This window comes from Larus michahellis, chromosome 1, assembly GCF_964199755.1.
Source record: "Larus michahellis chromosome 1, bLarMic1.1, whole genome shotgun sequence".
Classification (NCBI taxonomy): Eukaryota; Metazoa; Chordata; class Aves; order Charadriiformes; family Laridae; genus Larus; species Larus michahellis.
The window spans coordinates 94,181,009-94,206,496 of NC_133896.1; the positions used below are offsets into that span (position 1 = coordinate 94,181,009).

The 25,488-nt window shown below is 40.1% G+C and overlaps 1 protein-coding gene across 2 annotated transcripts in view; it reads left to right on the forward strand.

The window, feature by feature from the left end:
• GSK3B (glycogen synthase kinase 3 beta) overlaps positions 1-25,488 on the forward strand; it is a 154,243-nt gene that overhangs the window by 107,008 nt on the left and 21,747 nt on the right. For both annotated transcript variants that reach the window (XM_074593771.1, XM_074593762.1), the window contains exons 7-8: positions 7,268-7,365; positions 18,847-18,942. In XM_074593771.1, coding sequence (XP_074449872.1) covers positions 7,268-7,365; positions 18,847-18,942 — 194 coding nt within the window. The remainder of the gene's footprint in view (positions 1-7,267; positions 7,366-18,846; positions 18,943-25,488) is intronic.

The following is a 25,488-nucleotide window of genomic DNA, read 5'->3' on the forward strand; positions in this document are numbered from 1 at the left end:
GGTTTAGTTTTGTGATGCTGCTGTTTCCAGTGATGGCAAATACCATGCTATTCCTTAGTCCTTGCTAGATAGTTCTTGCTTAGTTCTAGCAACAGCACTTAGTGAGAATCCTCACTATTTCTCGTAGGATTGCTCATCCAAACTCAATCAGCATTATTTGTACACCAACCAACAAGCACAGATAGGTTTCTTGAGAGAGGTAGAGGAAGGAACATTTAATTATCAGTACTTTATCCAGAGCTCACGGCATAGGGAACTGTGAAATGCTTCAGTATTGTAACACTGCATTTTAAACCTTTTGTTTTTAATGTGGACATGCTTGTGTTTTCTAGTTCTTGTTTTCTTCTGAATTGTTAGCACAGCAGCCTTTTCCTACTATAGAGTCTTTTTCTTTTATGTAAGAATCCACTCGTGTGTGGTAACAAAAACAGAAATGTAAGGTAGGGATCTTCATTCTTCTGTTTAAATACACTATCTTAAAACTACATGAAAAATAAAATCAGCGAAGAATAAGAAGCCAAAAAGTGTTCAAAGTAGAACTTTTTGTACGTTATCTGCAAGGCATCCAGCTGTTTTCCTAAGGTTTTTGTTGTTTGCTAATGTTACTGCAGGGCTTATGATTGTAGCGTGGTGTGATCCAGTAATTATTGGAAATATTTCTGAGCAAGAAGTGCTTTTTAAACCTAAGCAGTGACCCTGTGGTGGCCCAAGACTGACAGTACAGCCAGCCTGCGTCATGACCATTTCAATAGTTAGTCATCTTGTTTGGCACTGTAACCAGGAGTTGCATTAGGCTTTCTGGCTTCGTCTAAGTTGTCTTTTAACACATGAATTTGTCCTTGCGACTTTACTTCCGTGTAGCAGAAGCTAAAGTTGATTCCAGGTTGTGTCTTTCCATCCTGGATGTCACAACAGAACTGTAAACTGGATTTTAACTTCTAAGATCTTGATTATTTCATCAAAGTGCATGACTTAAATTCTAACCCAAAATGTCCCTTTAAAAATGACTCACAGGCAGGGGTAGTGTTTGTTGCACTTTTGTAAAGTACTGCATTAGTGCTGTATATAAATATATATGATAGTAAAAGTAGCATCAAAACATGTTTACTGCGGTTAATGCCTGTGTGTGTCATCCAGCAGACCTGGGACTATTACTAAAATAACGACCTGGGAAATGGCCGATTCAAGTTTTTAAATAATCCCTGTTGCCAAATAGCTACAAATCGGGCCCATTATAGCTCTGTCATCTGCCTGCATTACAACTTCAAGGGATTTTTTCAGTGGTCAGACACAAGCATTTGTGTCACTTGGTTGTCTTCGTAGCTTGTACAGTTTGGGCTTTTGTGCACCTTTGACTAGGATTCTGCAAGCGTGTGCACGTCCCTGAGGCTTGCTGGGGATGGCACGTAGTTTTGTTCCTGAAGCTGATTTGTAGGAGGCTTGGTGGGTTTTTTTGCAAACCAAGCTCTTCAGCTATCCCTTGACAGCATTTTGGCCAAAGCTTCTGCCTTGCAGGTCTGTGTGTGTTACGCCATCCCAGAGTGTGTTGCTGGCATGCTGCTGGCTGCACTGGTCATCTGAGTGCTGCTGCCTGCTGAAGAACCACAGGATGGCTGCCCACATTCCCCTACAATGTCCAGGGACAGACATAGGGGCTGGAGCCAGGGTGAATGCAGACATACCTGTTACAATGAATGTGATTCTCTTACATAAAAAGAAGTTGTGCAGTTAAGCTTTACCCCCACAACATTCAGTTTTTCAGTAGCTTAAGTGATGGGGCAGTGGAGGACTCAAAAGAACGTGGTGGCACTTCTGGATAACAAGGGTCTGCTGGTCTCAGTGCATTTTTTCTGTCACTGTGCTGGCAGGAATTGACAGTGTTCCAGAGGGAGAATTTATAGCCACTGGCAGGGAAAGATTGATCTGTGTGGCTGTATCCCTGGCTTGTCTTGCTATATCCAAAAATAAGTATCACACGAAGTTAGTTGTTCACTTTTCTAGCAAGCACTAAGACTGAGGGAGTGACTATTTCACCTCAGCAGCCTGGAGCAGAAGCTCCTCTGGGGGCATGCACACTTGAGCTGTCTCAGTTTCCTGGGGAAGAACCATCACAAGGTGTGTCCCAAACCTGTTGACAAACAGTGAAAAGTATTTGCTTCTGTATCTCGGATGGCAACTTCCAATGCTGAAAATAAGCACAGGCATTAATTTACTGGACTATTCTATCACCTGTCATTGTAGTTTCAGCTCTTCATTGCAGAAAAATAGAGATACCTGTGTTTAGCTTTTGTTCCAAGTACTGGAACAAGCATGGCTTTCCAAGCATTTTCATGTTTTGGCCTTATTCTGTCTTCATAATCTCTGGATCTGTGGTGGCTTGATGTGCAAAACTTGCACCAACATAGCATGCATGCTCGTAATCCAGAATTTTGGTCTTGTTCTGACATCCCAAAAAGCGTTCCAAACAGCATCAATGAAAAGCACTTTGTGTTCTGGCATTTGGCAACGAGAAGCTGCTGATTTTACGACTTCCTAGGGCTGCTTTTCTGACTCCTGGTTTCTTCCCTGCTAGTTTGTTTCCACAGTTTCTAGGGCAGCAACTTTGAGTCACCTCCAAGATGAAGTGAGTCCATCAAGATCAGTGGATACTGGGGCAGAGATGAATAGATGGGGGGGAAACGTAGAAATGTAAATGTGCCCCCTAAAGTGTCAGATAAAGGAAAGGTCTTAATTTGTACTAAATGGATGAGAGCAGGCTTATCTTTTCTTTTCCTTTTTCTTTCTTTTTTTTTCTTTTTCCTTTCTTTATATCCTCTAAATAAGTATTTAGAGGAGCTGATAATACAATGAATGGTGCTCATGCTGTGAAGAAGAGCTTCTCATCTTGGAAAGGCAGAGTTTGAGATCGCAAAAGATGAGATTCGTGGACATGGTATTCTGTCACAGACAACTGAAAATGGCCATTGCCCACTTGCAGAATTAAACCTAAGGAGTGTGCTTTGCAGGTTGTCCTGCCGGATGCCTCTTTCTGAAGTAAAGAGAAATTTTCCTTTTCTTACCCTCTCTAATGCTGGAATGGCATTGAAAAGCAACGGAATTATATAGATGATATTTGTAGACAAGTTAATGTCCACCCAACAACTGTGAAGATCAATAAAGTAATAGAAACTTAAATTTAAGAAAAGTTTCGGAGTATAAGAGGCTCTATGAATTTTTGTGTGCTTAAATTAGTTCAGGTAGTTACGTGCTAATGGCATTTACCTTAGATGTTCTTCAGTTTATGACAGATACGGCATTAGCTACTATTATAATGTGCGAAAGCTATCTGAAATAAGCTTATTCGAAGGTTGCTTTTGGCTGGCAGTTGCATTTACTGTCCATATTGTTTAGACTACATTTCACCAAAGGTATGAAGAAAGTAGCATTGCCTACTTTCTTCTACGTAAAATTAGTAGCTTTCAGTATTCTGTCCTAAAATTTCATGTTGTCCTAGCTAGTTTGCCATAAGGACCATTTGTTGACTTGATTCTTGTTTTCTGTTAAGGTTCACTCTTACCTTCTTTATTAACTAGTTTAAAGCATGTGAATGGTAGTCATATTTTGCCTTAATTAAATAGTCCATATCAAAAAGAAATAGTTCAGAAAATGCTTCTCCTCCCATGGGAACGAGTAGTTACACTGTAAGCTTCCTCTGAAAGATTATTAACCTATAATAGTTAGTTGTGACTGTGCTAAGGAAGAAAAGGGGCTGGGAAGAAGCTATCAAAACCTAATATTAACTACCTTCTCACTTCTCTTAAGTAACATGCTTTGAATATAGAATGTGGTACATTGTTTACTTCAGGCTTGAGAAAAATGTTACCATCCAAATTTGGAAGATAAATTTTAAAATGCCAGAGTCAAAGGGAAGTCACTATACTGGAGTGAAATTTTAGTCCTGTTAAAAGTCCACGGCATAAATTCCATCAAGTTTCAGCAGAGCTGAAATGTCCAGTTTCTTCCTTTTTGTGCATTGTTCACCAGAGTTGTATAAACACCTATGTAAATTGTGTTTTGTTGCTGCCCCTGCTTGGAGCTGCTGAAGTTAGCTTCCTTTCTCTGGCTTTCGTTGAGGATGCTTCAAGGGTTCGTTCACTTCCTTGCCCAGGGAACACTGCCCAAGTCCTATTTTGGAAGTTGGTGAAATTACACTCCTGGAAAACAGTTGGGAATTTTGGAATGCCTGTAGCTTATTTCAGTGTATGTTTAAAGTGTTAGCAAGTAAAATCAAGGAAAATTTAAGTAGACTTCTAACAAGGCATTAAATCACCCGATTTGGAAGATTTCACTATGCATGGAACCACTACATACATTTCCAATGAATTTGTTGTATGTTTGATGGATTAAACCCATCACAAATACAACAAGTATTCCTCAGACTTCCTCATCTGTTTCCTCATCACCTGCATCCTTTCTTTTTCTCCTCTCTCCCCCTGTGATGCTCTCAGCTTTCTTGTGTACCCTCTGCTGTTTCTGCTTGGCCTTTTTGTTTGAAAAATGACCTGCTTATCCTTCAACTTGTTGGCAGCTGCAGTTTGTCAGGGTGAGGGCAAGCCCAGCGTGTCCCACGGGGACTGAGCCCTCCTCTCCTCAGCAGCAACACTGATGCACGCTCTCCCCGCTGTTTTTACAAAACTTCTGCAATGTATTTGAGACTTCTGCCTTTCAGACTTGGCTGAAATTGGCTGGTGGAGTGTGAAGGCATTTAGAGAGACTGGGAAGGGATAAAACAGTACAAAGCCAACTTCATGGAGCAGCCAGACCAGAAGGTTATTTAAAACAGTTTTAAAAAGCCACAGTCTGATTTGAAAAAAGTCACGCTAGCGTAGTTTCAACATTTTTAAAGGAAGTGAGTTGTAAATGCTGACTTATTCTGATGTCAGCTTTGGGTTTGCATATGTTCTGTCAGATACTTTTCTTTCCCGTATATTGTTTCTTTTTCAGTGCAAAAGAGGGATTGAGGTTGTAAATAATGATTATAGCTTTGGGGTACCACTTGTTCTATATACTCAGTCTAAAGAACTCAGCTCTTTCAAAACCCTGTAAGGTGCCTTTTAAGTTACAGTACTCTGACTGCTTAGTACATTTAATCTGTTTCTTCAACATTTCTGAAGAAATCTATGCTATCTGTTAAACTGTCGTGTCATTTCCTATAAACCAAACGTGCGTGGGATGACATAAAAAGTGATTGTTTGCATCATCTCGTTGTATGTGTTGGTCCAACAGCAGGAACTATCAGAGAGATGTTGCTCAGCAGTTGGATGCAATTAGATGTTCTTTACGTGATGCCATCTTCATTTGTTGTCCAAAAGAGATCTTAGCACCTTGGTGGCCATGCCAACTTCTATTACATATGACTAAAAGATCAAATAGTGTAATCTGGTTTGTCTGCTTGTTGGAATTCAAGACTCAAAGTTCAGTTTGGTTGCTGTCTGTATTGTAAGTAATTACTTTTTTTAGGATAAACCCTGATGTGATGTTTGTACTAAGGCATTATGTAAAAATGCATCCATTTGACTTGGAGGTGAATGATTTTTGAAAGCTGCAGTATTGAGCAGTGCTTGTTGTCTACTGTATGTTACAGTTGAACCGTATCTTTCTTGAAAAGAGGGGGAAGTATTTTTGCATAGCCCCAATCTCTTTCATGTAGAAATGGGGGAAGGAAAAGTCTGTTCTAACTGGCAGATTATTTTGTTACCAGTCTTGAAGTTCTTGAAAGGGTTTTTTAAATTATTTTTTGCATCCATCTCTAGAGATTGTGACAAAGTGATAGTAGACTGTTTAGAAAATTGTCAGAGATGTTTTCCTTACACAGACCTTTAGTCACAACCGACAGTGTTGTATGTATGTCATAGTTAAATTCCCAATGTCATAGTTAAATACCCTAAGGGAATAAGGATCTCTATCATAGTGTGGGTTATCTCAGGTTGGAACAGGCCTCAGGTGGCAAATTCTCTGGGTTTTGAGTTGTGGTCGCCCTCCTGTTATTTCATGAGGAAGGTTAGCTAGTAAAAGTAGGCAAGAGTTCAAAGAAAGATGGGTGGAGGGGGACTGGTTTGGTTCTTTTCCCTTTGGGAGCATTACAGTATTGTACACTTTACAAATCTTCTGTTGTCGACTCCTTGTTTCAGGTTAGATTCTAGTGTAAGGTTTCACATATACATTGAAAAAATGATGACTTTCTAGGAAATCTTATAGTCAATCTTGTATTTTGGAGAAACAGTTCTCCGCATCTAGGTGCGATACTTTTAGTGTGTTGAGCAGCTTAAATTTCAGTATTTGGTATGCAGTTACAGCAAATTGTGACAAACATCTGGTATGCAGCATTTGCTTCATTAGATTTTTTCATTCAGGTAACTGTTTCAAAAATAAAATGCTATATGCTGTAGTACACTTAGATACGTTCTTAAGTTGCTGTTGTAGTATTGAATTGTCTTCTTTATGTGTAAGACGATATACCTATAATAGATTATGAAGATTTTCTTCATGTAGAGGAGTAACTGCTAGTGACTACTCGTGGTTTTTGGCATGCGTATGAAAATTAGTTGATGGCTTCTTCTGTGGATATTGTTGACCTGATCTGTGACTTGCAGTTCTGTTGTCCAGCCAAGTTTGCAAACGGAATTGGGATACATATTAGGTCTTGATGTGACTGAGTTAGAGAAGCTGTCTAGCAGATCCCTTAATCATCATGTACTGCAGGATACAAGTAATACTTGCAGTACTAGTTCATCTGTCTAGTGTGTGCATGTATGTATGTATATATGGATGGAAAAACGGAGTCTATTCAATATGCAGAAACATTAAAAACATCAACCAGTATGGTAGTTAATACCTATGCATAGTTCATGATCAATGTGACTTAAAAACATCACAGGGTGTTGGGAAATCCTTAATTTTCAGATGGCAAATGTTGTCAGGTCTTTTCCTCACATGTACAAGTTTTAATGTCAGTACATTATGGTGTTCAACATTATGTTCCAGTTCTCTTTGTCTTAGGGTTTGACTTCTAAGACTGTCTGCTTGACGTTGCTTTATGCCAGTTATCTGTGTTTTCTAGATTAGCATTTTGGAGAGGAATGCTTTTTATTTTTAGCTGTGTTACACAGAGTATTAAACATGACTAAGAAAATAAGTAGCTTAAAACTGCTGGGGTTTTATATAAATGGCCTAATATGTACCTTTTACTGATACCTTTCCCTGTCTTCCACTTCTTTCCTCTTTTTAGATGTGTGGTCAGCAGGCTGTGTATTGGCTGAACTGTTACTAGGACAACCAATCTTTCCAGGTGACAGTGGTGTGGATCAGTTGGTGGAAATAATCAAGGTATGGAATTTTAAGTGTTCTTTTGACCGCATTATTCCTTGGGAATCAGCATGAAAACATGCGTTATTATAGCCTTGTCAACATATATATTCTGTCACCGTTGTGTAGGGTGTTGCATGTAAACCATGTTTGAAAACACTTCTTATGCTTTTTTGACAACTCGGTGATCTTTATTTGCCCCTCTTGCAGTCGTGCATATGATATATCATCTTTTAATTATATCGGGTTTTCCCCTCTTAAAGGATTGCACTTTCAGTGTGATTGGATATAGTGCTTACATACTGAGCCAGTATTCATTAATGTGTGATTTTTCATTCTTTAAGAATCTGGCTCTTTTTCCTTTGTTGCATGCAATTAGTACTTGGCTTTGAAAATAGTATTATTAAATTTCCTTGTGACATATTCTTCACATATGTAGCTTCTTCTCTTCTTCCTTCTAGCTCTTTGAGGTGAAAGGTGAGAAAAGGCATTCCTTTTTGCAGATGGAGAATCAGGAAATGTAGGACAAAGATACCTTTTGCCTTAAGAATCTTGTTTTTCAAGTGAAAAAGACCTAATGTTTCAGAATACATAACATTTATATATCACTTATGTCCAAACACATTTTGATTGACTTCATTTGGTAAGCTGTGAATATTCTGTGATTCTCAAATTAGAGGCATGGAAGAATAATTCATAGCTTAGAAGATTGATGTCTGACTTCCCAGCACCCTAGTCTCCCCCGCCTCCTTCAACTTCTGCAATGAAGGAAGCAAGATTTCTAGAAAGAGAGAGAGCAGAATATTTTTCCTCTGAATCTATACTATGCACTTAATAAGATGGGAGTATTGCAGAGGATAAGATGTGTGCACATGCTGTTCTGCTTTACTGATTTCATTGCCACAAGGGGACTGTATTAAGAGAATTTCCTCCTTGGTTTTGTCACTTAACTGCTACCCTGATGTGTGTATATTTGTGTGGCATGCTGTGAAAACCCTCTCAAAACCAAAACGTGTGGGTAGAATAGTAGGGCTTCCTACTTGCATCTGTGTTATTCACTAAAAGAGCTGCTGATGTCTTCTTCCCTGTCCTAACAGAGTGTATGACACCAACCAGCGCCAAGGGGTCGTTCTCCTGCATGGAGGGCATGGGCTGGTGAGGCTCAGTGTTTCTGTAGCCTCCTGTACAGTCTCAGTGGGGTGTTCTGTGACCTTTCTAGGCTCTTGCCATATCTACTCCAGCCTTTGACCATGTAATCCTAGCTTCTATTACAGTAAGTTTCTGTCTGTCCTGCTGGAAATCTTCCAGTCAACAGCTTTCCTCTGGAGGCTCCATGTCTTGCCCCTACTTTTCTACGACTTTCTTGATTTCTTATTATTGCCTTTCTGCCCAGTGTATTTCAAGTTCAGCATATCCAAGTTGGGGCAGGTTCCATATGAAATACTATTGGAAAACTAGAGTTGCTCTCAGAAGTAAAGCTGATGAATGGCACAAGTGACATTTTTTTTCCTTTTGAGAAGTGTCTTGGAGCGGTGCGCTTTCTGCTACACTGCTTTTGAGAGATGTGAAGTAGACCCTGTGAACCTTTCCGATGGCTGGAGTTCCTCAGGAGTTTGTGCAATAACCTGTGGCGTTTGCCTTCGGACGTTTTACAGAAGTCCTGTTTTATTTCTTGATTAATGTCTGCAATCCTGAGAAACTAATGGGGGTTTTTTGTAAATACAACTGTTTATATCACAGTGACAGTCCTGTAAGTCCTTCCGTGGTGCAGTCAGAAATCTGAGAGTAGAGAGGCCTTATCAGCAAAACAATAGTGCTCTGCCTTGCCATTCCTTTGATTTTCACAAATAGGGAAATAGACGTCCTCTCATTATTGACATGCTTGCCAAGCAGAGTTTGTGGTTTGGTTCAAAGTTTGCTAAGAGCTGTTATCATCAGTTGGATGTTTTCAGTTCTGCATTACTGGAAGTAAACATCTGTGAACTAAAAATTTTATAGCATGTATGTGCTCTGATTGTGATGATTCTGCTTTGTTTACACTTGAGTTAAGTTGTATTGAAGCAGAGGAGTACTTTAATAAAACTGCTGATAGCCTGTGTACCATCTGTGGTTTTTTTTTAAATGACACTACCATGAGTGGCGTGATAACTTTTATTCACTAATTCATAGCTGAATACGTAGTACTGGCAACTAATGTGATTTCTCACGACAACCGAAGGAGTATTCAGTATAAAGGCTTGAACTTCAGTAAATTATAGCTTGAGATGTTGATTTTCACTTCCGCAGAAACAAATTTCTGCATCCTTTCTTTAAAAGTAGAAAGGGGGACACCGAATGATCATCCGTGCCTGTGTTGTGTTGAGGTTTTCTCATCTTCTGTGAGATATGTAGCCCCCTATGCATAGAAATTAAGTGAAACAAATGTAGGGATAACTCCATTTTACAGTAAGCCTGGTCTCTTCAGTTAAAAAGTTAAAAAATACTGAGTATGTTTTAGGAAGGTCTGAGAGAACAAATGCTGTAACAGTAGTAGTCACAAAAAAGGATGTTCACTGAATCGTTAAGGAATTATGATGGAAAATGTGAGCCTGAATGGGAGAGTGCCATGAATATTTTTCTGCCTGTATATTTGTTACTGAGGCAGCATATGTTCTCAAGGCAACACTGGAAGAGAGAATGAGTGCAAACTGCAGAAGCGGACTGTTTTTCAATGTCCTTGTCTACGAAATCTTGTGTTGTGAAGTTTTGTATGAACTATTCAGAACAGCCCTGGCAGAAGCGTAAGGTGAGAATACGAAGTTATGATTGAGAATACTGCATTCAAAATCAATAGCCATGAGAAATTGTCCAGGAAAATGCATGAACTGGGCAATGAGGCACTTCCCTTGTAATGCCATCCCACCGTCAAGTATTTCTCATAGTGGGAGTAGAGGGAGAACAGCATGTTTACCTCAAATCTCAACCTTTTTGAGAATGAAGAAAAAGTAGAAAGTGAGATCCTTAGTTTTCTGTTCAGCCAGCTGTTGGCAGGGATCTGTCCCATCTACTGTGTATCCCTTAAGAGTGACCAGTAACCAAATGGAGCAGATTTGTTTCTCAAATCTGTAAAGAAGTCATGAAACATTCTGTTCTTCTCCACTCTCAGTATGATGCTTAAATTCTGCTTAGGTTTGAAAGGTTAGCATAAAAACTGCAACCTGTGTTTATTGGGTTCTGCACCCTCAATACAGTTGAAGACGTATGCAGTTCTGCAGCACAAAAATCACCAAATCACCAAAAATGTTGTCTTGTGCACAACATGTAAAATGTTAGATTGCATAAGATTTCACTCAGAATATGATTCATTTTTAAAAATATTTTCACAGATGGTGTCCACCTCTTCCATTTGCTGCCACAGAATACTACTATTAAAGCTCTCATTACAACATGGACTTATTTTAATGCTAGCTGGCCATAGGAGAAGCAGAGCTGTGGGATCTGCCAGTTGTAGAACAGCATTGAACTTCACAGAAGGTTGCAGGTTAGGACCTGTGAGCTGCTGTTTGACTGTCTTGGAGTCATGTGTTTGAGATAGCTTCCTTGGAACTGTATCTCTGAAACTTCAGGGGAGAGAAAATGGAATATTTTAAAATCCCAAAAAGGGCTACAGTAAAAAAAATATTTATCCACACATTTGGAAACGTACCTGACTTTTATCCCTTAAATTTACTTGGTTCCACTGCAAGAGAGGTCAGCTAGGAAACTTTTCTGCTGGTTCCTGTCAATTTGAGATGCCTGAGTCACAGTCACCCCTGTAGCATTTTTTTGAGCCAAGATAAATTTTTCAGTTGTCTCTTCAGTTGCTTACTCAGCTTTGATTGAATTCACTTGATTGAGTTCATTTCACAACACAGCAATTGGATGCTACACCTGGGTATGCATTTTTTGCATTAGGCTGGAGAATGACTTCAAAATGCCATCACATTAAACTAGTCCCCCCTTCTCATGCAATTCTTTATGACATCCCCTCTGTAGCTGTGTTCATCAAGATAAAATTTTTGTGATATGTCAGCCAGCACAGCTTGTCCTTCCTGCAGACTGCATGCCCAACATCCGCAGTCCCTTGCTGTGTCAGAAGCATTTTTGGACTTTGTCAGATTTTAATTCACTTTCAGCAGTCTTCACGTGGTTTCATTTCAAGCAGTCTTGCAAGATGACCATCCAGTTGCACCTGGAGTTTCTCCAGGCCTATTGCATATTTGCCAACTGCTCCAAAAAAAACTGTGCCCCTCTAGAACCCATGGCATCACATTCATGTGAATCAAAAGGCAGACCCCTTCTTTTTAGCTGCTTTTTCTCTTGTTCCTATTTCTTTAAAGACGGTCTTTCCATATGTTCTCAATCTGGCTGGGAGAGAAAGATCTCTGACCACTTATCCCTGACAAAATGATATTCGATATGGGGAAATACTGTGTTGGAGCTCCATCTGAAGAAATAATTTAACCCAAGTACATTCTTCTTGCATACTTACACTATTACAGGAGAGAAATCATGTGCTGTGCTTTTTCCAAAATTTGATCTTGAATGGTGACTCTTCCTCCTTATTTTTAGCTCCTGCTGGCTGTTCCAAATGTTAGGTTATCCCATCGCTGGGAATATCTCAAGTGGGTAACCCTATATATTCATTAAAATTCATGCCCCTACTGGCTTTCGAGTGACATCTCCTTCAGAAATGTGCTCAGTTTCTGAAGGAGGCACAGTGGCAGTGTGGGTTTCATCAGTGGTCGCATAAAGAAATTATGTATGAGTAAACGCTGTGCCTTAGAACAGTCCCGTCCCCGATGGAAGGGTGAAACCCAGCAGCCCAGGAGGGTTGCAGTTCCCTGTTTAAAATCCACAGTGGAAGCCGGGTACTGCTGAATACAGCTTGAAAGAAGGAGCTCTTAGACCCCAAGAGGGTTTTTTTTTTTTTTGAGATGCAGTCAGGGCAGACTCCTCCATAAATCTCCAACCTTGTGCATACAGCTTGTAGTGCCTGCAGGACTGCCATGCCCCCTGTGAAGTCTTGGGAGGTTGGGGCCATTCCCTGGCCCCCTCAGATCTTCAGCGCCCTGAAACCATCAAGGGAAAACTGGCTGGGATATCCCCACCAAACTAAAACATGCTCAACCACAGCTCCTGCAGACAGTGGTTACTCTTTATTCCCCTTGCAAAACAGGAATCTCGGAAGCATAGTGGTTTTGTTTCTAAGATAATAATTATCTTCTGAAAGGTTTTGTTTAGTACCTTCCCCCTACTTCCCTTAAAAATGGGGAAGAAAAAAAGAATAAGCATCTCTGTCAGAAGAATGAAGCAGCAATAATTGTCTGAGCAGCCCTGGGACATGGGGAGGACAGTGTCTGCCAATCTGCCATGCATTGTCTACCAGAAATATTTTTTCCATATGCTGCAATCTGGAGTATGAGATGCATCAACTAACTTGGGAAAACTGCAGGAAAAAGGTGGTGGGGGAGGAGGTTGTTTGTTTGGGGTTTTTGGTTGCTACCGGACTGTGCGGTTATTTCTTGCACGAAAACCCACGTTTCATGGTAATTGAGAAGTAATAAAATCTTCTTTCCATAGTTCTCTGGGCTGAGGGTGGCAAGGGGGAAAAAAGCATATTAAAAGACAAGCTCAATAGTATCAGGAATCCTATCCATGTGTAACTTTTTGGTCTCTGACAGTTTTACTGAGCCGAATGCTAAGTATAGACTGCAATTATAATATATGGCTCATGCTCAAATGTCAAGGTACTATTTTGGGCTCAGTTTTTGAAATAAAATAAATTCAGTCACAGTAGTTAATGGGGAGAGAGGAGCCGTCTCTTCCGGGAGAATAAGCAGTAGTGTATGAAAATAAGTGTTTCATTTTATTGGATGTGGTCCTGTGCTGAGGACCTGCCTGCATCTGACAAGGTCTTTCACATGGGTTCTCTCCCCTCGCCCCTAAGGGAAGTCTGCTGGCATTTTTTTCCCCTGATGTCCCCCCACATCACGACTTGGCTGTTCCTGTGCCTCATGTAATTCGTCACTTCCCAGTGCTTGCAGGCAGGCAGTGTAAAAAAAAAAAAAAAAAAAAAAAAAAAAAAATTTGATGAGCAATTATATTCATGTCAGTGGTGACAATGGGTTTCTTCCTATTCCTGATATATGGCTGCTCTTATGTTTGTGAATAGAAGAAATATCTATATTTAGTTGGCTTTCATTTTGTTTGATGAGAGTGTTTTTGAAAGAAAGCGTATATAAAGTGGGTAATTTTATTTCATTTTCTACGACAGACCTGTTGGAAGTATTACTTCAAAGCTGACCCATGTTTACTGCTTGAGATGCCTGCACCGTGATTTTTTTAAAAAATAACTATTTGGCACGCCTCTCAACTTTCTGATGAGGTGCAGACATGTTTGCAGAAGTATTAAATTATGCCATCTAGTAAGCCATATATGCCAGGCCTTCTGGAGCACGTTTCCTTATAAGCTTGCACAGTTTTCCCAGGGAAAATCACTATACTGCTGTAACCATGGCTTTCTAGAGGTTCCTGACTTAAATAGCCACCTTGTCCCCTCTCTAGTTCAGTCATTACCAGCTGGAGTTTCTGAACCCTCACTGTCCCTATGCTTTTAACTGATTTTTACATTTTGGCAAAGGTTTAGCAGTAATGATGGTTGTCGGAAAGGGCCTTTATTCCACTGCAGTTGTTTTGAGACCCTTGCAGTTTCCTCTTCCTCTGGTGTTGCAATAGTGGGGATTTGGTCATAAATAGCTTGGTGCAGTTTTGCACAGTGAAGCCAGGTGTGGACAGCAGCTGGCTTCGGTACTGGGGTGTAACTGAGTTTCTTTTGGAGCTGAATATCATCCATCTTCTCCTATGAAAATTCGATTATGAGAACATACAATGAAGATCTTTGTTATTTGTAATAAAATTCAGGGCTTATTTCAGGTTCATAAATCTCCCCTTCTGGTTAGATAAGGATGACGTTATTGGGATCCTGTAGCTTTTCTTTAATTGCTTGAGATACATACCATTACTCTACCTTCACAAACCTTATTCCTGCAATTAAAATTACTTGGGGAGCTTAATCTATTACAGATTAATGTCAATGAAAGGCTTTCCAGAAAATACTTGTGAAACCCACTGTGTTCAATTTTTGTTCTAAGAGAATCGGAGCAGTGTCTGCTTTCTCAGCAAGTGTATTCTTTAGTTAATCTTAGTGGTTAATGTTTCTTTATTTTTATTTATGATGATGATGACAATTGGGAATGAAGAGCAAGACTAGTTGACCTGGTTTCTTCACTTGCAGGAGGATCCCTTGTAGTCTCACATAGACACCGTTCATTCATTCAAAAGTTTAGTCTTCATTCCAGATACAGCTGATTCCATCAGACAACTACATTTTTATTATTCTAATACTTATTCTGGTTTGCTTCTCTCTCTTGTTGGTTCATTCTTTTTTTTAAATTGGGCGCTTTAAAAAACAAAACCAAACTTTTTCCCTGACAGTATCACCTTTCATAAGACTGTCCTCAAGAAGTAGAATAGCGTGTGCTAATCTGCATGGAAGTGAATAATTCAGTATTGCACCCTGTATTTCTTAAAAGCTCTCTGATCTTGCAAGATTGGGGGGATCTTATCAGTGTACAAAAATAGAACATTCAGACAAAAATGTCTGAATAGAACATGCAAAGAAGAGGGAGTGAGGCACTTTTCTTTGGCATCCAGTAACAGGACAAGAGGCGATGGGCACAAATTCAAACACGTGAAATTCAATCTGAACACAAGTAAATGGTTTTTACTGTGAGGGTGGTCAAACACTGCAAAATGGTGCCCAGAGAGGTTGCAGAGTCTCTGTTCTTGGAGATACTCAGAAGTTGTCTGGACATGGTCTTGGGCAACCAGCTCTCGCTGGTGCTGCTTGTGGAGAGGGGTTGGACCAGACGACGTGCACAGGTCCCTTCCTACCTCAACCGTTCTGTGAAACCTCTCTCCAGGGAACATCTGCTCCATAGTATTTTCAGAGTTGGTATAGCAAGAGCAGCTGTTTCATGGAGTAATTCTGCCAAAAACGTGCAAAGTAATTTATGCTTCTCTGCATTTCAAGCAGAAAGAGTAGTCACATACATGAGTTTTAAAAAAAGTAGTAGTTTGCCCAATTTTTGCAATAGCTTAAATGATTGCTGTTACTCACCAAGGTTACCTGAATGTGTTCCTAATGTACTGAAAACTCGGTGTGAATCAGTGAGGTACAACTTCAAAATCATGTAGCAAACAGTGTTGGTGTGTTGGCGGGTGGGGAGATATCCACTGCAGGACCTCTGCAGTTATGTCAAGTACTGGTACGATTTTATAGTTTATCACTTTTCTTCTGGATCGTGATTTGAATTTGACACAGTCTTTAAAACTTCTGTTCTTCCTATCTACTTTACCTCTTTGGGTTTTTTTCTTTAGGGTTTTAGTTTTTTTGGAGTTTTTTTTTTTCTTTAATCTGCCTTCAGTACAAATTGAAAGCACAGTCTGGTTTTACAATCCAGAGAGAACAAAGTAAATGCACTGAGTGGCTAATAGAAGTCACTTTTCCTTTTGTACAGTTATTTTGTGTGTCAAAGGCTGCTATGTAACTGAAAGGTCAGGCGATCCCTTCTTTCAGCTAGCATGATCCCTCTTCAGTGCCTTTTTTTCCTAAGCGTTCATGAGACCTTAAACTTGCTTAGATGCCTGTGCTTGAACTTAGGAGTTGCTCCCTCCCATCATTTGGAGTTACAGCTGTGTTTTTAGTGAAATGTATGAATAGACATTGTGGATCCTTCCGTGAAATTGCCCTTGCCTGTCTAATCTGAATTCTCACTGATGCTTTAGGCAGTCTTTAAATAAAAGATACGTGTGCTGTGTAGGCTCCTGTTCTGAGCAACCTTGTCACCTGAGCCAGTTTGCTAAATTTTGGCTATATATTAGAAGAAAATCTACTCTTTGTCTTTTCTTAGGAAGACTATTAAAGGAATTTTTTGAGGAGGAGGGTAAAGAAGGTGAACATGCTTCTTAAAAAGTCCTGTTTATACTAGGAAGGCCTGAAAACTTAGCCTTTAGAGATGGTGGGAGAGCAATACAAGTTACCCATAATTTTTCAGGAAGTTAATTTAACTAATCAAAAAAAAAAAAAAAAAGACGAATTCCAAGGTTTTGAAAATGGCTTTTATCCCGAATTGAGATGAAAATAATATTTGCAGGTGTGAAATCCCCTCATCTTTTAGAACTGGAGAGCATTGAGAGTCACAGTCATCAAAGCTTTGAGAGCGGCACCATCCTGGCAGGCTGGCAGCTGGGGGCCCAGTGCACTGGGGGAGCCAGACATAAAACCAGCAGGGAGAGGACGCGTTTTTCTGTCAACTCTTTTGCCTTTGAAAGTTGAGCAAAATCTAGAGTCCTGCAAACACCCTCTTTTCTACACCTGAGCAAAACCAGTGTTTTCAGACACACACAGAAAAATCTTCTTTCAGCTCTGATGTTAACCCTTGGCTTTTGGAGTAGATGGGATTTGAATCCTGTTTAGCAATGGGAAGGTAGGAGTTACACGATCATTAATTTTGTACAACTTGTCACTTCAATTTGTTGCCCAAGAAGCAACTGTCTGAACAAGTTGTGGGGTTTATTTCCGCTGCAGTTTATTTAAGATTGCATTGTGGGTAGCTATTTTAGTTTGTGTCATACAGCTCATATTTTAAATAATAAAGAGATACCAAGCTCCTTTCATAATACCTGATGATAGTTGCTCCACTGCAGAAATCATTGAACAGTGACACTTGATCTTCTACCCCTTTACCTGACTCTTTAGAGCCCATTTGTGTAATTTTCACTCTTCTAAATGTTCACGGATACCAGAATATGTAACCAGATATTTCTTTATCAAGTAGTAAGGTAGAGTGCTAACGTCATGTTTTAGATCATTTGTTTCCGGATGGTGACAGTGCAGTCTCATGAGCTGAGGTGATAACATAGTGCTAATCTGCATGGCGAGAGATTTGTCACGGGGCGAGAGTTGCGTGGCTACAGGGCTCCTATAGGAAGATGAACCTGAGCTCAGCATAGAGGAGCGACTTCTCTGCCTTCTGCCCTGTCCACTTCTCTCTGTGGAACAAAAAGATACCCAGCAACTGGGTGCAAACAGAAAACAGCGGGGTTCTTTGAACCTGCTTTGCAGTTTTTATATATAGGTAGAAGGCAATGGCTCTCTAACACTTAGTGCTTACTGAACAGAGAGCACTAATGCCGTATTGTCTGGCTTACTCCCTGAAGAGATTTCCGGAATCCTTTCAAAATCTATCCACCCCTACAAAGAGATGTGCGATAGTGTGTTATTTCTCATACAGCTACTAATTTGCATGTATAAATAACATTGTCCAGATTCTGGGAATGAGAAATATAAATTCATAAAAGTAAACCAGGGGCGGTATGCATTTTAGATGCTTCCAGGTTAGGTTGAAACCAAGTTTATCTTCTATGTGGAAATATTGGGATGGGGAACCACCACTAAAACCCACATGGTTTGGGGTGGGGGGGCTGGTTAGGGAAGCCTGTCTGGCTCCCCTCAGCAGTAACTGGCTGATCTTTTAAGCTTGTCAGAGAGCTGCTGTTCATGAATTGTAAAATGCAGTCTGTGCTACTGGTCTGATCCTTAATCAGCCATATGTAGTGAGCTACAATTCCCGAGTGTGTTCATCAGTACTGTTTTATAACAGTCTAATTAGAGTGAACTCTCTTCCCCATCGAAATATCACTATGTTTGAGAAAGATGCTTGAATTTTATGAAAAAACTGTAGAAGAGAATTTTGACATTAGGTAGGCTTGGAGCATGAACTGAATTGCCAGCAAGAGGCTACTGAAGTTGAAACAAGGGCCACAAAGATGATTAAGGGACTTGAGCATCTGTCATATGAGGAGGGGTTGCAAGAGCTGGAACTGTTTAGCCTAAAGCAGAGAAGGTTCAGGGGGAGTCTCATCAATATGTATAGATACCTTTTAGGAGGGAATGAAGCAGCAGCCAGGCTCTTCTCAGTGGTGCCCACTGACTGGACGAGAGGCAGTGGCAGACAGTAAAATACATGAAACTTCATTTGAATGCAAGAAAACACTTTTTTTTACTGTGAGGGTGGTCAAAGACTGGAGCAGGTTGCCCAGAGAGGTTGTGAAGTCTCCTTCTGTGGAGATGCTAAAAACCTAGCTGGACGTGGTCTTGAGCAATCTGCTCCAGCTGACCCTGCTTGAGTAGGGAGGTTGGATCAGAAGCTCCCAGGAGAGGGAAGTCCTGTCCGACTGAAATCGTTCTGCAAAAATTGTGTTGTTTTGTTCTCAACACTATATTAACTTACTAGTTACACAGATTGACTTCAGTTGTCTCAATATGTGGTAAGTTATACCGCACTCTTCATTACCATATCAATATGAAGCATATTTAAACAATTTGCCTTTCCCCCCCTCCCCTTCTCTCCTTTCTAGGTTCTGGGGACGCCTACAAGGGAGCAAATTAGAGAAATGAATCCAAACTATACTGAATTCAAATTCCCTCAGATTAAGGCACATCCATGGACTAAGGTGAGTCTATATGAACTGAATAATAGAGACATTGGGCTGAAAGTAAAAATTCAAGGAGTTCAGTTTGTTCAGTGGCTTGGTGGCTTTCAGTCTAAAGTGGGTGCTTTTATCTAAGCTGGGGACCTGGTAATTTTTGATGTAGATAAGAACGTATTGAAGCACTGCACCATAATATCTATTGGTCTGGGGTTTTTTGAGATTGCCTACAGGTGTGGGGATTTTTATAACAATGGTGTGTGTGTTTATAGCAAATTGCAATATATGTAATTCTTGCCGTACTATAAATTGTTATGGACAGAAGTCACCTACAAATGAGAAAGTGTTCCAGTGATACATGTATTTGTATTCCTATAGGTGTGCTGTTGAGGGGGCTGTTTTTTCTTGGAGTTACTTCTTTAGACTTCTTGTTATCTAGCTTTCACAAGGAGACACTATTGCAGTATATGCAGGCAATATTATAACCTCTGTGATCAAAGAGGAAACTGCTAGCATTGAAACAAATATATTGCCACACAATTAAGCTGTCTTCCACATGTCAAGGAATGATGAATATTTGACTTGGGACAGGCTACCAATCATTTAATTAGCCTCTTGGGTGTGGAATAAGTTAAATATAGAGTCTTGAGCAATTGAAGCCTGGGTAGTTAACGTTTTCTTTTTGCTGCTTCAGAAATGTCTGATACAGCTGCAGTATATTCTCACCATATCGTAATGGTTCAGTTTTCCTTCTGATAAGAAAATACTGTTGTATGCATGAAAGGGTTTCATTCCTAGCTGAACACGTCCACGTCAAACTCCTTTGGACCAAATACTCTATAGTGGTAGAAACTCTGGACAAACTAATTCGAGCTAATTGATAGCAGGCGATGTACCTGATATGTACATGTCAGGCCAGGTACTGTGAGTCACTAATTTTGTGATAGATTTTTCTAATGAGTTATGCACCACTTGAATTTTCCTTTTACCCACTAATCCCTGGATTGCATTGCTATATCATGGTTTCTTTCTGTGTGTTGGTTAAGTGATTTAGAATAGCATGAGGTGTCAGTAAATCCGGCGAGGCTTTTTAATACTTTATGTTAACAGGGGGCAAATGAATTCCCTGGGAGTTGGTCTCTTCAGTTTTGAATTGCGTCATGGTAAAAGTCACAAGAATAAGTCCAAAAGCCTTCTATACTGAATATTAGGGTTATATCTGAATTCCTGCAGTGAAGGTGTTTGTGTTACAGGGGGTTAAATTAGTATGCAATGGAGTAGGAGTGCAGAGATGCACTGGAGGACATGGAGTTAAGCATCTAAGCTACCTACGCAACTCATCTCCTGTCTGACCAGTTTCAAGAGTCACCTGTATGCACTTGATGGTCTATTGGGCCACAACAGAGATCTTCTGGCAAATGGAAAAAACTTCTAAGAAAAAAATCTGAGACTTCCTTCTATTTATGTGAATGTTCTTTTGGTCATTCTAAAAGATCACAAGTGAAACCAAGTCAGTTATAAAGAATTGAGAGTATCTTGCCAGAAGATCAAATCTGCATTTTCCATTAGGGTACAATTAGTTTTGGAGAGCTGTGCTTGCAACATATCTTCTTACTGTCCAGTCATTCTGCACACAACTCTTCCTGACATCAGCTGGGTGTAGAATAGCATTTAAACCCGTTTATTACAATTAGGGTACACGATCCTTTATTTATGAGATCTGTATTTTTCTTACTATAGAAATGCTAAATTAACAGAATGCATTATCCAGCATGGTGTTCATAATGATGCTCATCCTCTTAATGGATTACTTCTAAAGATACTTTCCTTTCAACATTTTGAGCATGTTGAGCCATGAAAGTTTTAAGTGGTGATAATACAGAGAATTTGGCTTCCTTACACAGCTGTATTGGTGTAACATCTGATGGCATGGCAGTGGGCATGTGCATCCTCTTGGAGCTGCTTAGAATTGAAAAACGTGGGAGAAAAAGCACTTTTGAACTCTGGTTGTCTAATTAGCAGAAAAGCAATGACTGAAGAGGTGAAAGTGCAAATGGCTTTTTTTGTTATAACTATGTGTGTAACTAGAGTGCTACAGGTAGTTGCCAGCAGGACTTGAACTTTAAAAGTTTCAGCCTCAAAAGCACAAACCTTTGTCATCTAAGCAAAAGAATTACTGAAGGTTACAGTAGTTATGCAGTTATTTTTGTGGACTAGTGTCCTGGTTTGAGGTAAAACAGAACAAATTTTCTTTTCAGTAATTGTACTTTTCAGCTAAGTCTCTTCTAACTAACTGCACTTTCTGAAATTAACGGCATATTCTTCAGACAGTGTCTGCTTCCAGCCTGATGTTTATAGTTAATTTCAAGGAATGGTATGCAGAGGAGCTCCTGCTTATACTTACTGCTGTAACAACCAAGGTCAGCTAACTTTGTCCATGTTGGAGGGTGAGAAGCAGAAGAGCACAGTGGGGTTGCACTTGCGGGGAGGAGGGGACAGGACAGGTGGCCCAAAACAGACCAACAGGGTACTCCGTCCCATCTGCATCATGCTCTCTTGCTCAATATAAAAGCTGAGGGATTGAAGGGGTCAGCCTCCTTCTTTAATGGCCAGTGTCTGAGGAGGACTCTGTTCGTCTATCTTTGATCCCAATCCATGTGTTCCTGACTCCAGATCCAGAATTCAGCTCCTGTCTGTCGCTGAGTCCAGTCTGGGACTTTCCCAGTGCCTGCCAGAGATGTGATCATCATCCTGGGAGCTCAATACTGGTTTTGTATATATTGTGTATATTTCATTATTTTCTTTTTCTGATATTATTATCTTTTCTTTTTATTATTAATATTTCATTAAAGTAGTTCTAGTTGCCTTTTCAACCCATAAGGCTCTCCCTTGTTTTCTCTTCCTGCTCTTCTGGGAAGGTAGAGAGAGAGGGGTAAAGAGAGCATCTGTCATTTGTTTAGTGGCCAGCCCAGCCCAAACCACAACAACTGGTTGTGACCAAAGGACTCAACAGACAGAAGTGAAGGGGTTTTTGTGTGGAGGAACTTCCAGGCAGCTAGTTTTCAGCATGTTTGAGAGAATTACTGAGAATATAGTCACTCTCTACTAGAAGCTCTTTGGCACAAGGGCATTTTCCTTGTTGCTTTGTGGTATTTAATACAGCACAGGTATTTCTCAAAGTTGAGGGTTTTGTAGGTCCTACTTGGAGGTAGTTTCATGCAGTCGAGATGCCCAGTGACGGTGCATGTTTAGCTGCTGTCTGGATGTTTAACCTCTTCTGTGCGATCTGGAATTGGTTGTATCCAGGCCAATAATCTATACAAAAGTAAGGTCTATGGTTTGCTTTTGTTTTCAGGGAACTTTTTTGGTCTGCAAAAGTGTGTGTAGGTGGCAATTAAGAATTTTCTTTGGAAGCTGTAGTACCTATAGGTTGCATCTGAAATTCTGTGGTACGGACTTCTGTTGGATGTACCTGGTGCTCTGGTCTGCTCTCTAGGTATTTCTGGCAGCCATAGTTATGTTATTTTCTTGCTCAGTATTGCTATGTTGGTGTAATCTGCTACGTTCGCTGTTGCCTGCTGGGTGAAGAAGAATGGTGTCTGGTGCTTTAGTAGAATTGAAAGAGGTTCTGGGTTTTTTAAAGAACCAGAGAAATTGTTTGAGACTGAATAAGGATGAGTCGATGAAGGAATGTTGTTTCTCAGATTCATTCAGTTTCAGGCTTAAATTGGCATTTTGAGCACAAGTTTTACGGAAATTTGAAGTCTACCATCGTAGCTGTATCTTACATTTTTCAGTAGAAATGGAGTGGTATTATTCAATTACAGTATTGATATTCAATATGATGGAGTAGTATGAAGAAAGATAATCTCAAATTCTTCTTAGATTAGAAGAGAATTCAAGCTAACGCTCTAAAAATATTTCTCTGTGCTGCAGCAATAATGTGAGTTTACAGTGCAAACTGTGTTTTCAGACCAGTTTTTCAGTCTGTTGACAATTTGAGATTGAAGTACTTTTGTAACTTAAGAGCCGGAATCTCTCTGTATAAAACATACAGAGGCCCCCTCCCTCCCCAGTATAGTTCTGTATTTTTCTACCAGTTACATGCATGGTGCAGATGATGATGGTAGTTCAGTGTGTCCCTGGGTAGTAAAGAGAGAGAGAGAGAACCTGAACTTTCCAGGAATCTTTAAAACCTTTCTTCCAAAACAGGACTTCTCTCTTCTTCCCTTCTGTCTCCTCCTCCCTCAAGGGGGAATCTGGGACATTTTGATTCTTTCGGGGATGGTCCTTTTCAGAATACAGGAGTGTTTAATTTGGTAATGTAGATGTTTTTTTTCGTGCAGATGTCCCTTCTTTTTTTTTTTTTTTTTTTTTTTCCACTTAATATAGAACAGTTTGTATTCATGGAGGTGAATTCTACTGCCTCGGTCTGTGAGTAAGCACCATTAAGTTATAAAGGAAGCAAGGTTTTGCAGGGGTAGGAATATCCTTTGACTAACTGATACAGTCGGAAAAAAATGGACAGGCTTTTAGACACACAGTCATGTCTTCAGGTTTATCTTGGGTCAGAAAACTTGTCTTTTTTTTCCCAGATGTATCAGGTGACTGAATGAAAGTTACTGCCCTTTCTGGAGGCTTTGCTGCTGTTGTTTTTATTAGGTCAGAACTTTCCTTCTGCCTTTCAGCTACCTCAACTCCTTGAACCTTCTTCTTGGAAGTGCAGTCTGTTTCCTGCTACTAATCTTTATACTTGTTTCTCTTCTTCTGACTAAGCTTCGTCTATACTTCATAAGCATGTGACTGGAAAGACAAAAAGAAAATCCGAGATCAAGTGCAAAATTGTTGATCACAGGGCTGTTGAAGTTCAGCTTTGGTCATTAGCTTTCTCTGAAGCTTTCAGCCCTTTCGGAGGGGGCTGGGGCAGTGGGGTGGCTGATGAAAGGTCTAAATGGATGCTTCATAAGCTTGTGTTAGATAGGCGTTGCTTACCATGGCCACATTACAGCTGGCCTTTATCCTAGCATTACTCAGATGCTACCTTCAGATCTCAGATCCTTTGGGTTATGAAAAACAAAGACTGTGCTGTGATTATTTCCAGAAATATGAAAAATGTCCATCAGTGACAGCCTGCCTTTCCCCTTGAATCCAGCTAGTAAAGGATCTTATTTGAGTAAGACTGTAGTAAATACAATAAAATTATGTAGTTTAGGCCTCTTCTGCATGGGGGAAGATGACTTGTTTAGATTTTTTTCCCCACCCAAGGATACTTCCACATGTTTGTCAGTAATGGCATTATAATGTGCTCATTTATCTACTGAGCTGCAAGCATGCCCATGGTTCGTGATGGCAGAACAGCACAGCAGGTTATATTGGCAAAGGCTGTTTTCTTTAGTCAAATCATAACCTCTGCCTTGTCTCTGTTGTATAGATATGGAAGCAGTTTCCACTGCAGGCAGCTCTTTAAAATGGAGAGTGCATCTCTTCAGTGTGTTGTAGTTTAGTGGCCTTTGTTTCTGCTGTTCTGAAGATACTTGCAAGATTGTTCACACATGCAAGCACTTTTAAAATATGTGGTTGGTGAGATAAGTTTGAGTGTACTCAAAAGAATGGCTTCATTCACCATCCCCAAATCTATAGCTAGCTGGCGTCTGAATCATAATTTCCAAGTCAGTGCTGAGATGGAAAAAGACAGGAGTCATTTGTTTAACAGTGGAAGAGAGAGAGAGAGGGAGAACTATCATGTGTGGGTTGCTTTTGAGCATCTCTGCCCTTCTGCAGTGCACTCTTGTGGATGAATACATGAGGACTTCTCTCTATAGCACTTTGCTGTCACAATAAAGTTGCAGCAGATTAGGGCATGGTCCCTTCCAACTTTGTAAGCAGTTCTTTTTTGTTGGTGTTTATGCTGTTCAGAGCACTGTTCTGTCTGTGTCTTCAAGCCAAATTATTATAGCAGAGGAAAACAGTGTCTAAGATGAAACTTCAGGCTCTAGCTTATCCCTTTTGGCACTTTTCCAAAGCAATTGGCCACTTGTGGCTGAGGTGAAGTTGTGCAGAACCATGGTTGGTTGTATTATAGAGTAGCTTTGGATATTGACTTTAGGGTCCATATTTCTGCCTATATTATGAAATAATTTCTGCCAATATTATAGAATACTTGGCAAATACTTAAATCTGAGTATCCTCTCTGTGTGTGTATTCTTTGTATACATTTTACCATACTAATCACTTTAACTCAAACGTTAAATTTTTCTGTGCTTGTAGCAGGCAGTCCTGCCATCTTCACCACACGCTGGGACTGGGACACAAAGAGTCTGGTCTCTCTCATGAGCATGTTTTTCCACTCCCCAGAATCAGTTTCATGTCTTCATCCTGTCCTACTCCTGTTCTCCTGGTTCTTGTCTGTTTTTTAAGCAGATTGTTTTGCTTGTAATGCTTCCAAAGTGACTGCTCATATTGTAGATTCGAGGAAGAAAACCAAACAGTAAAATGGATAAATAGACAGCTCGTTCTGTCACTTCTAATTATAAATGATGACAAAAGAAAGCAAAAATTCTTTTGTCAGAA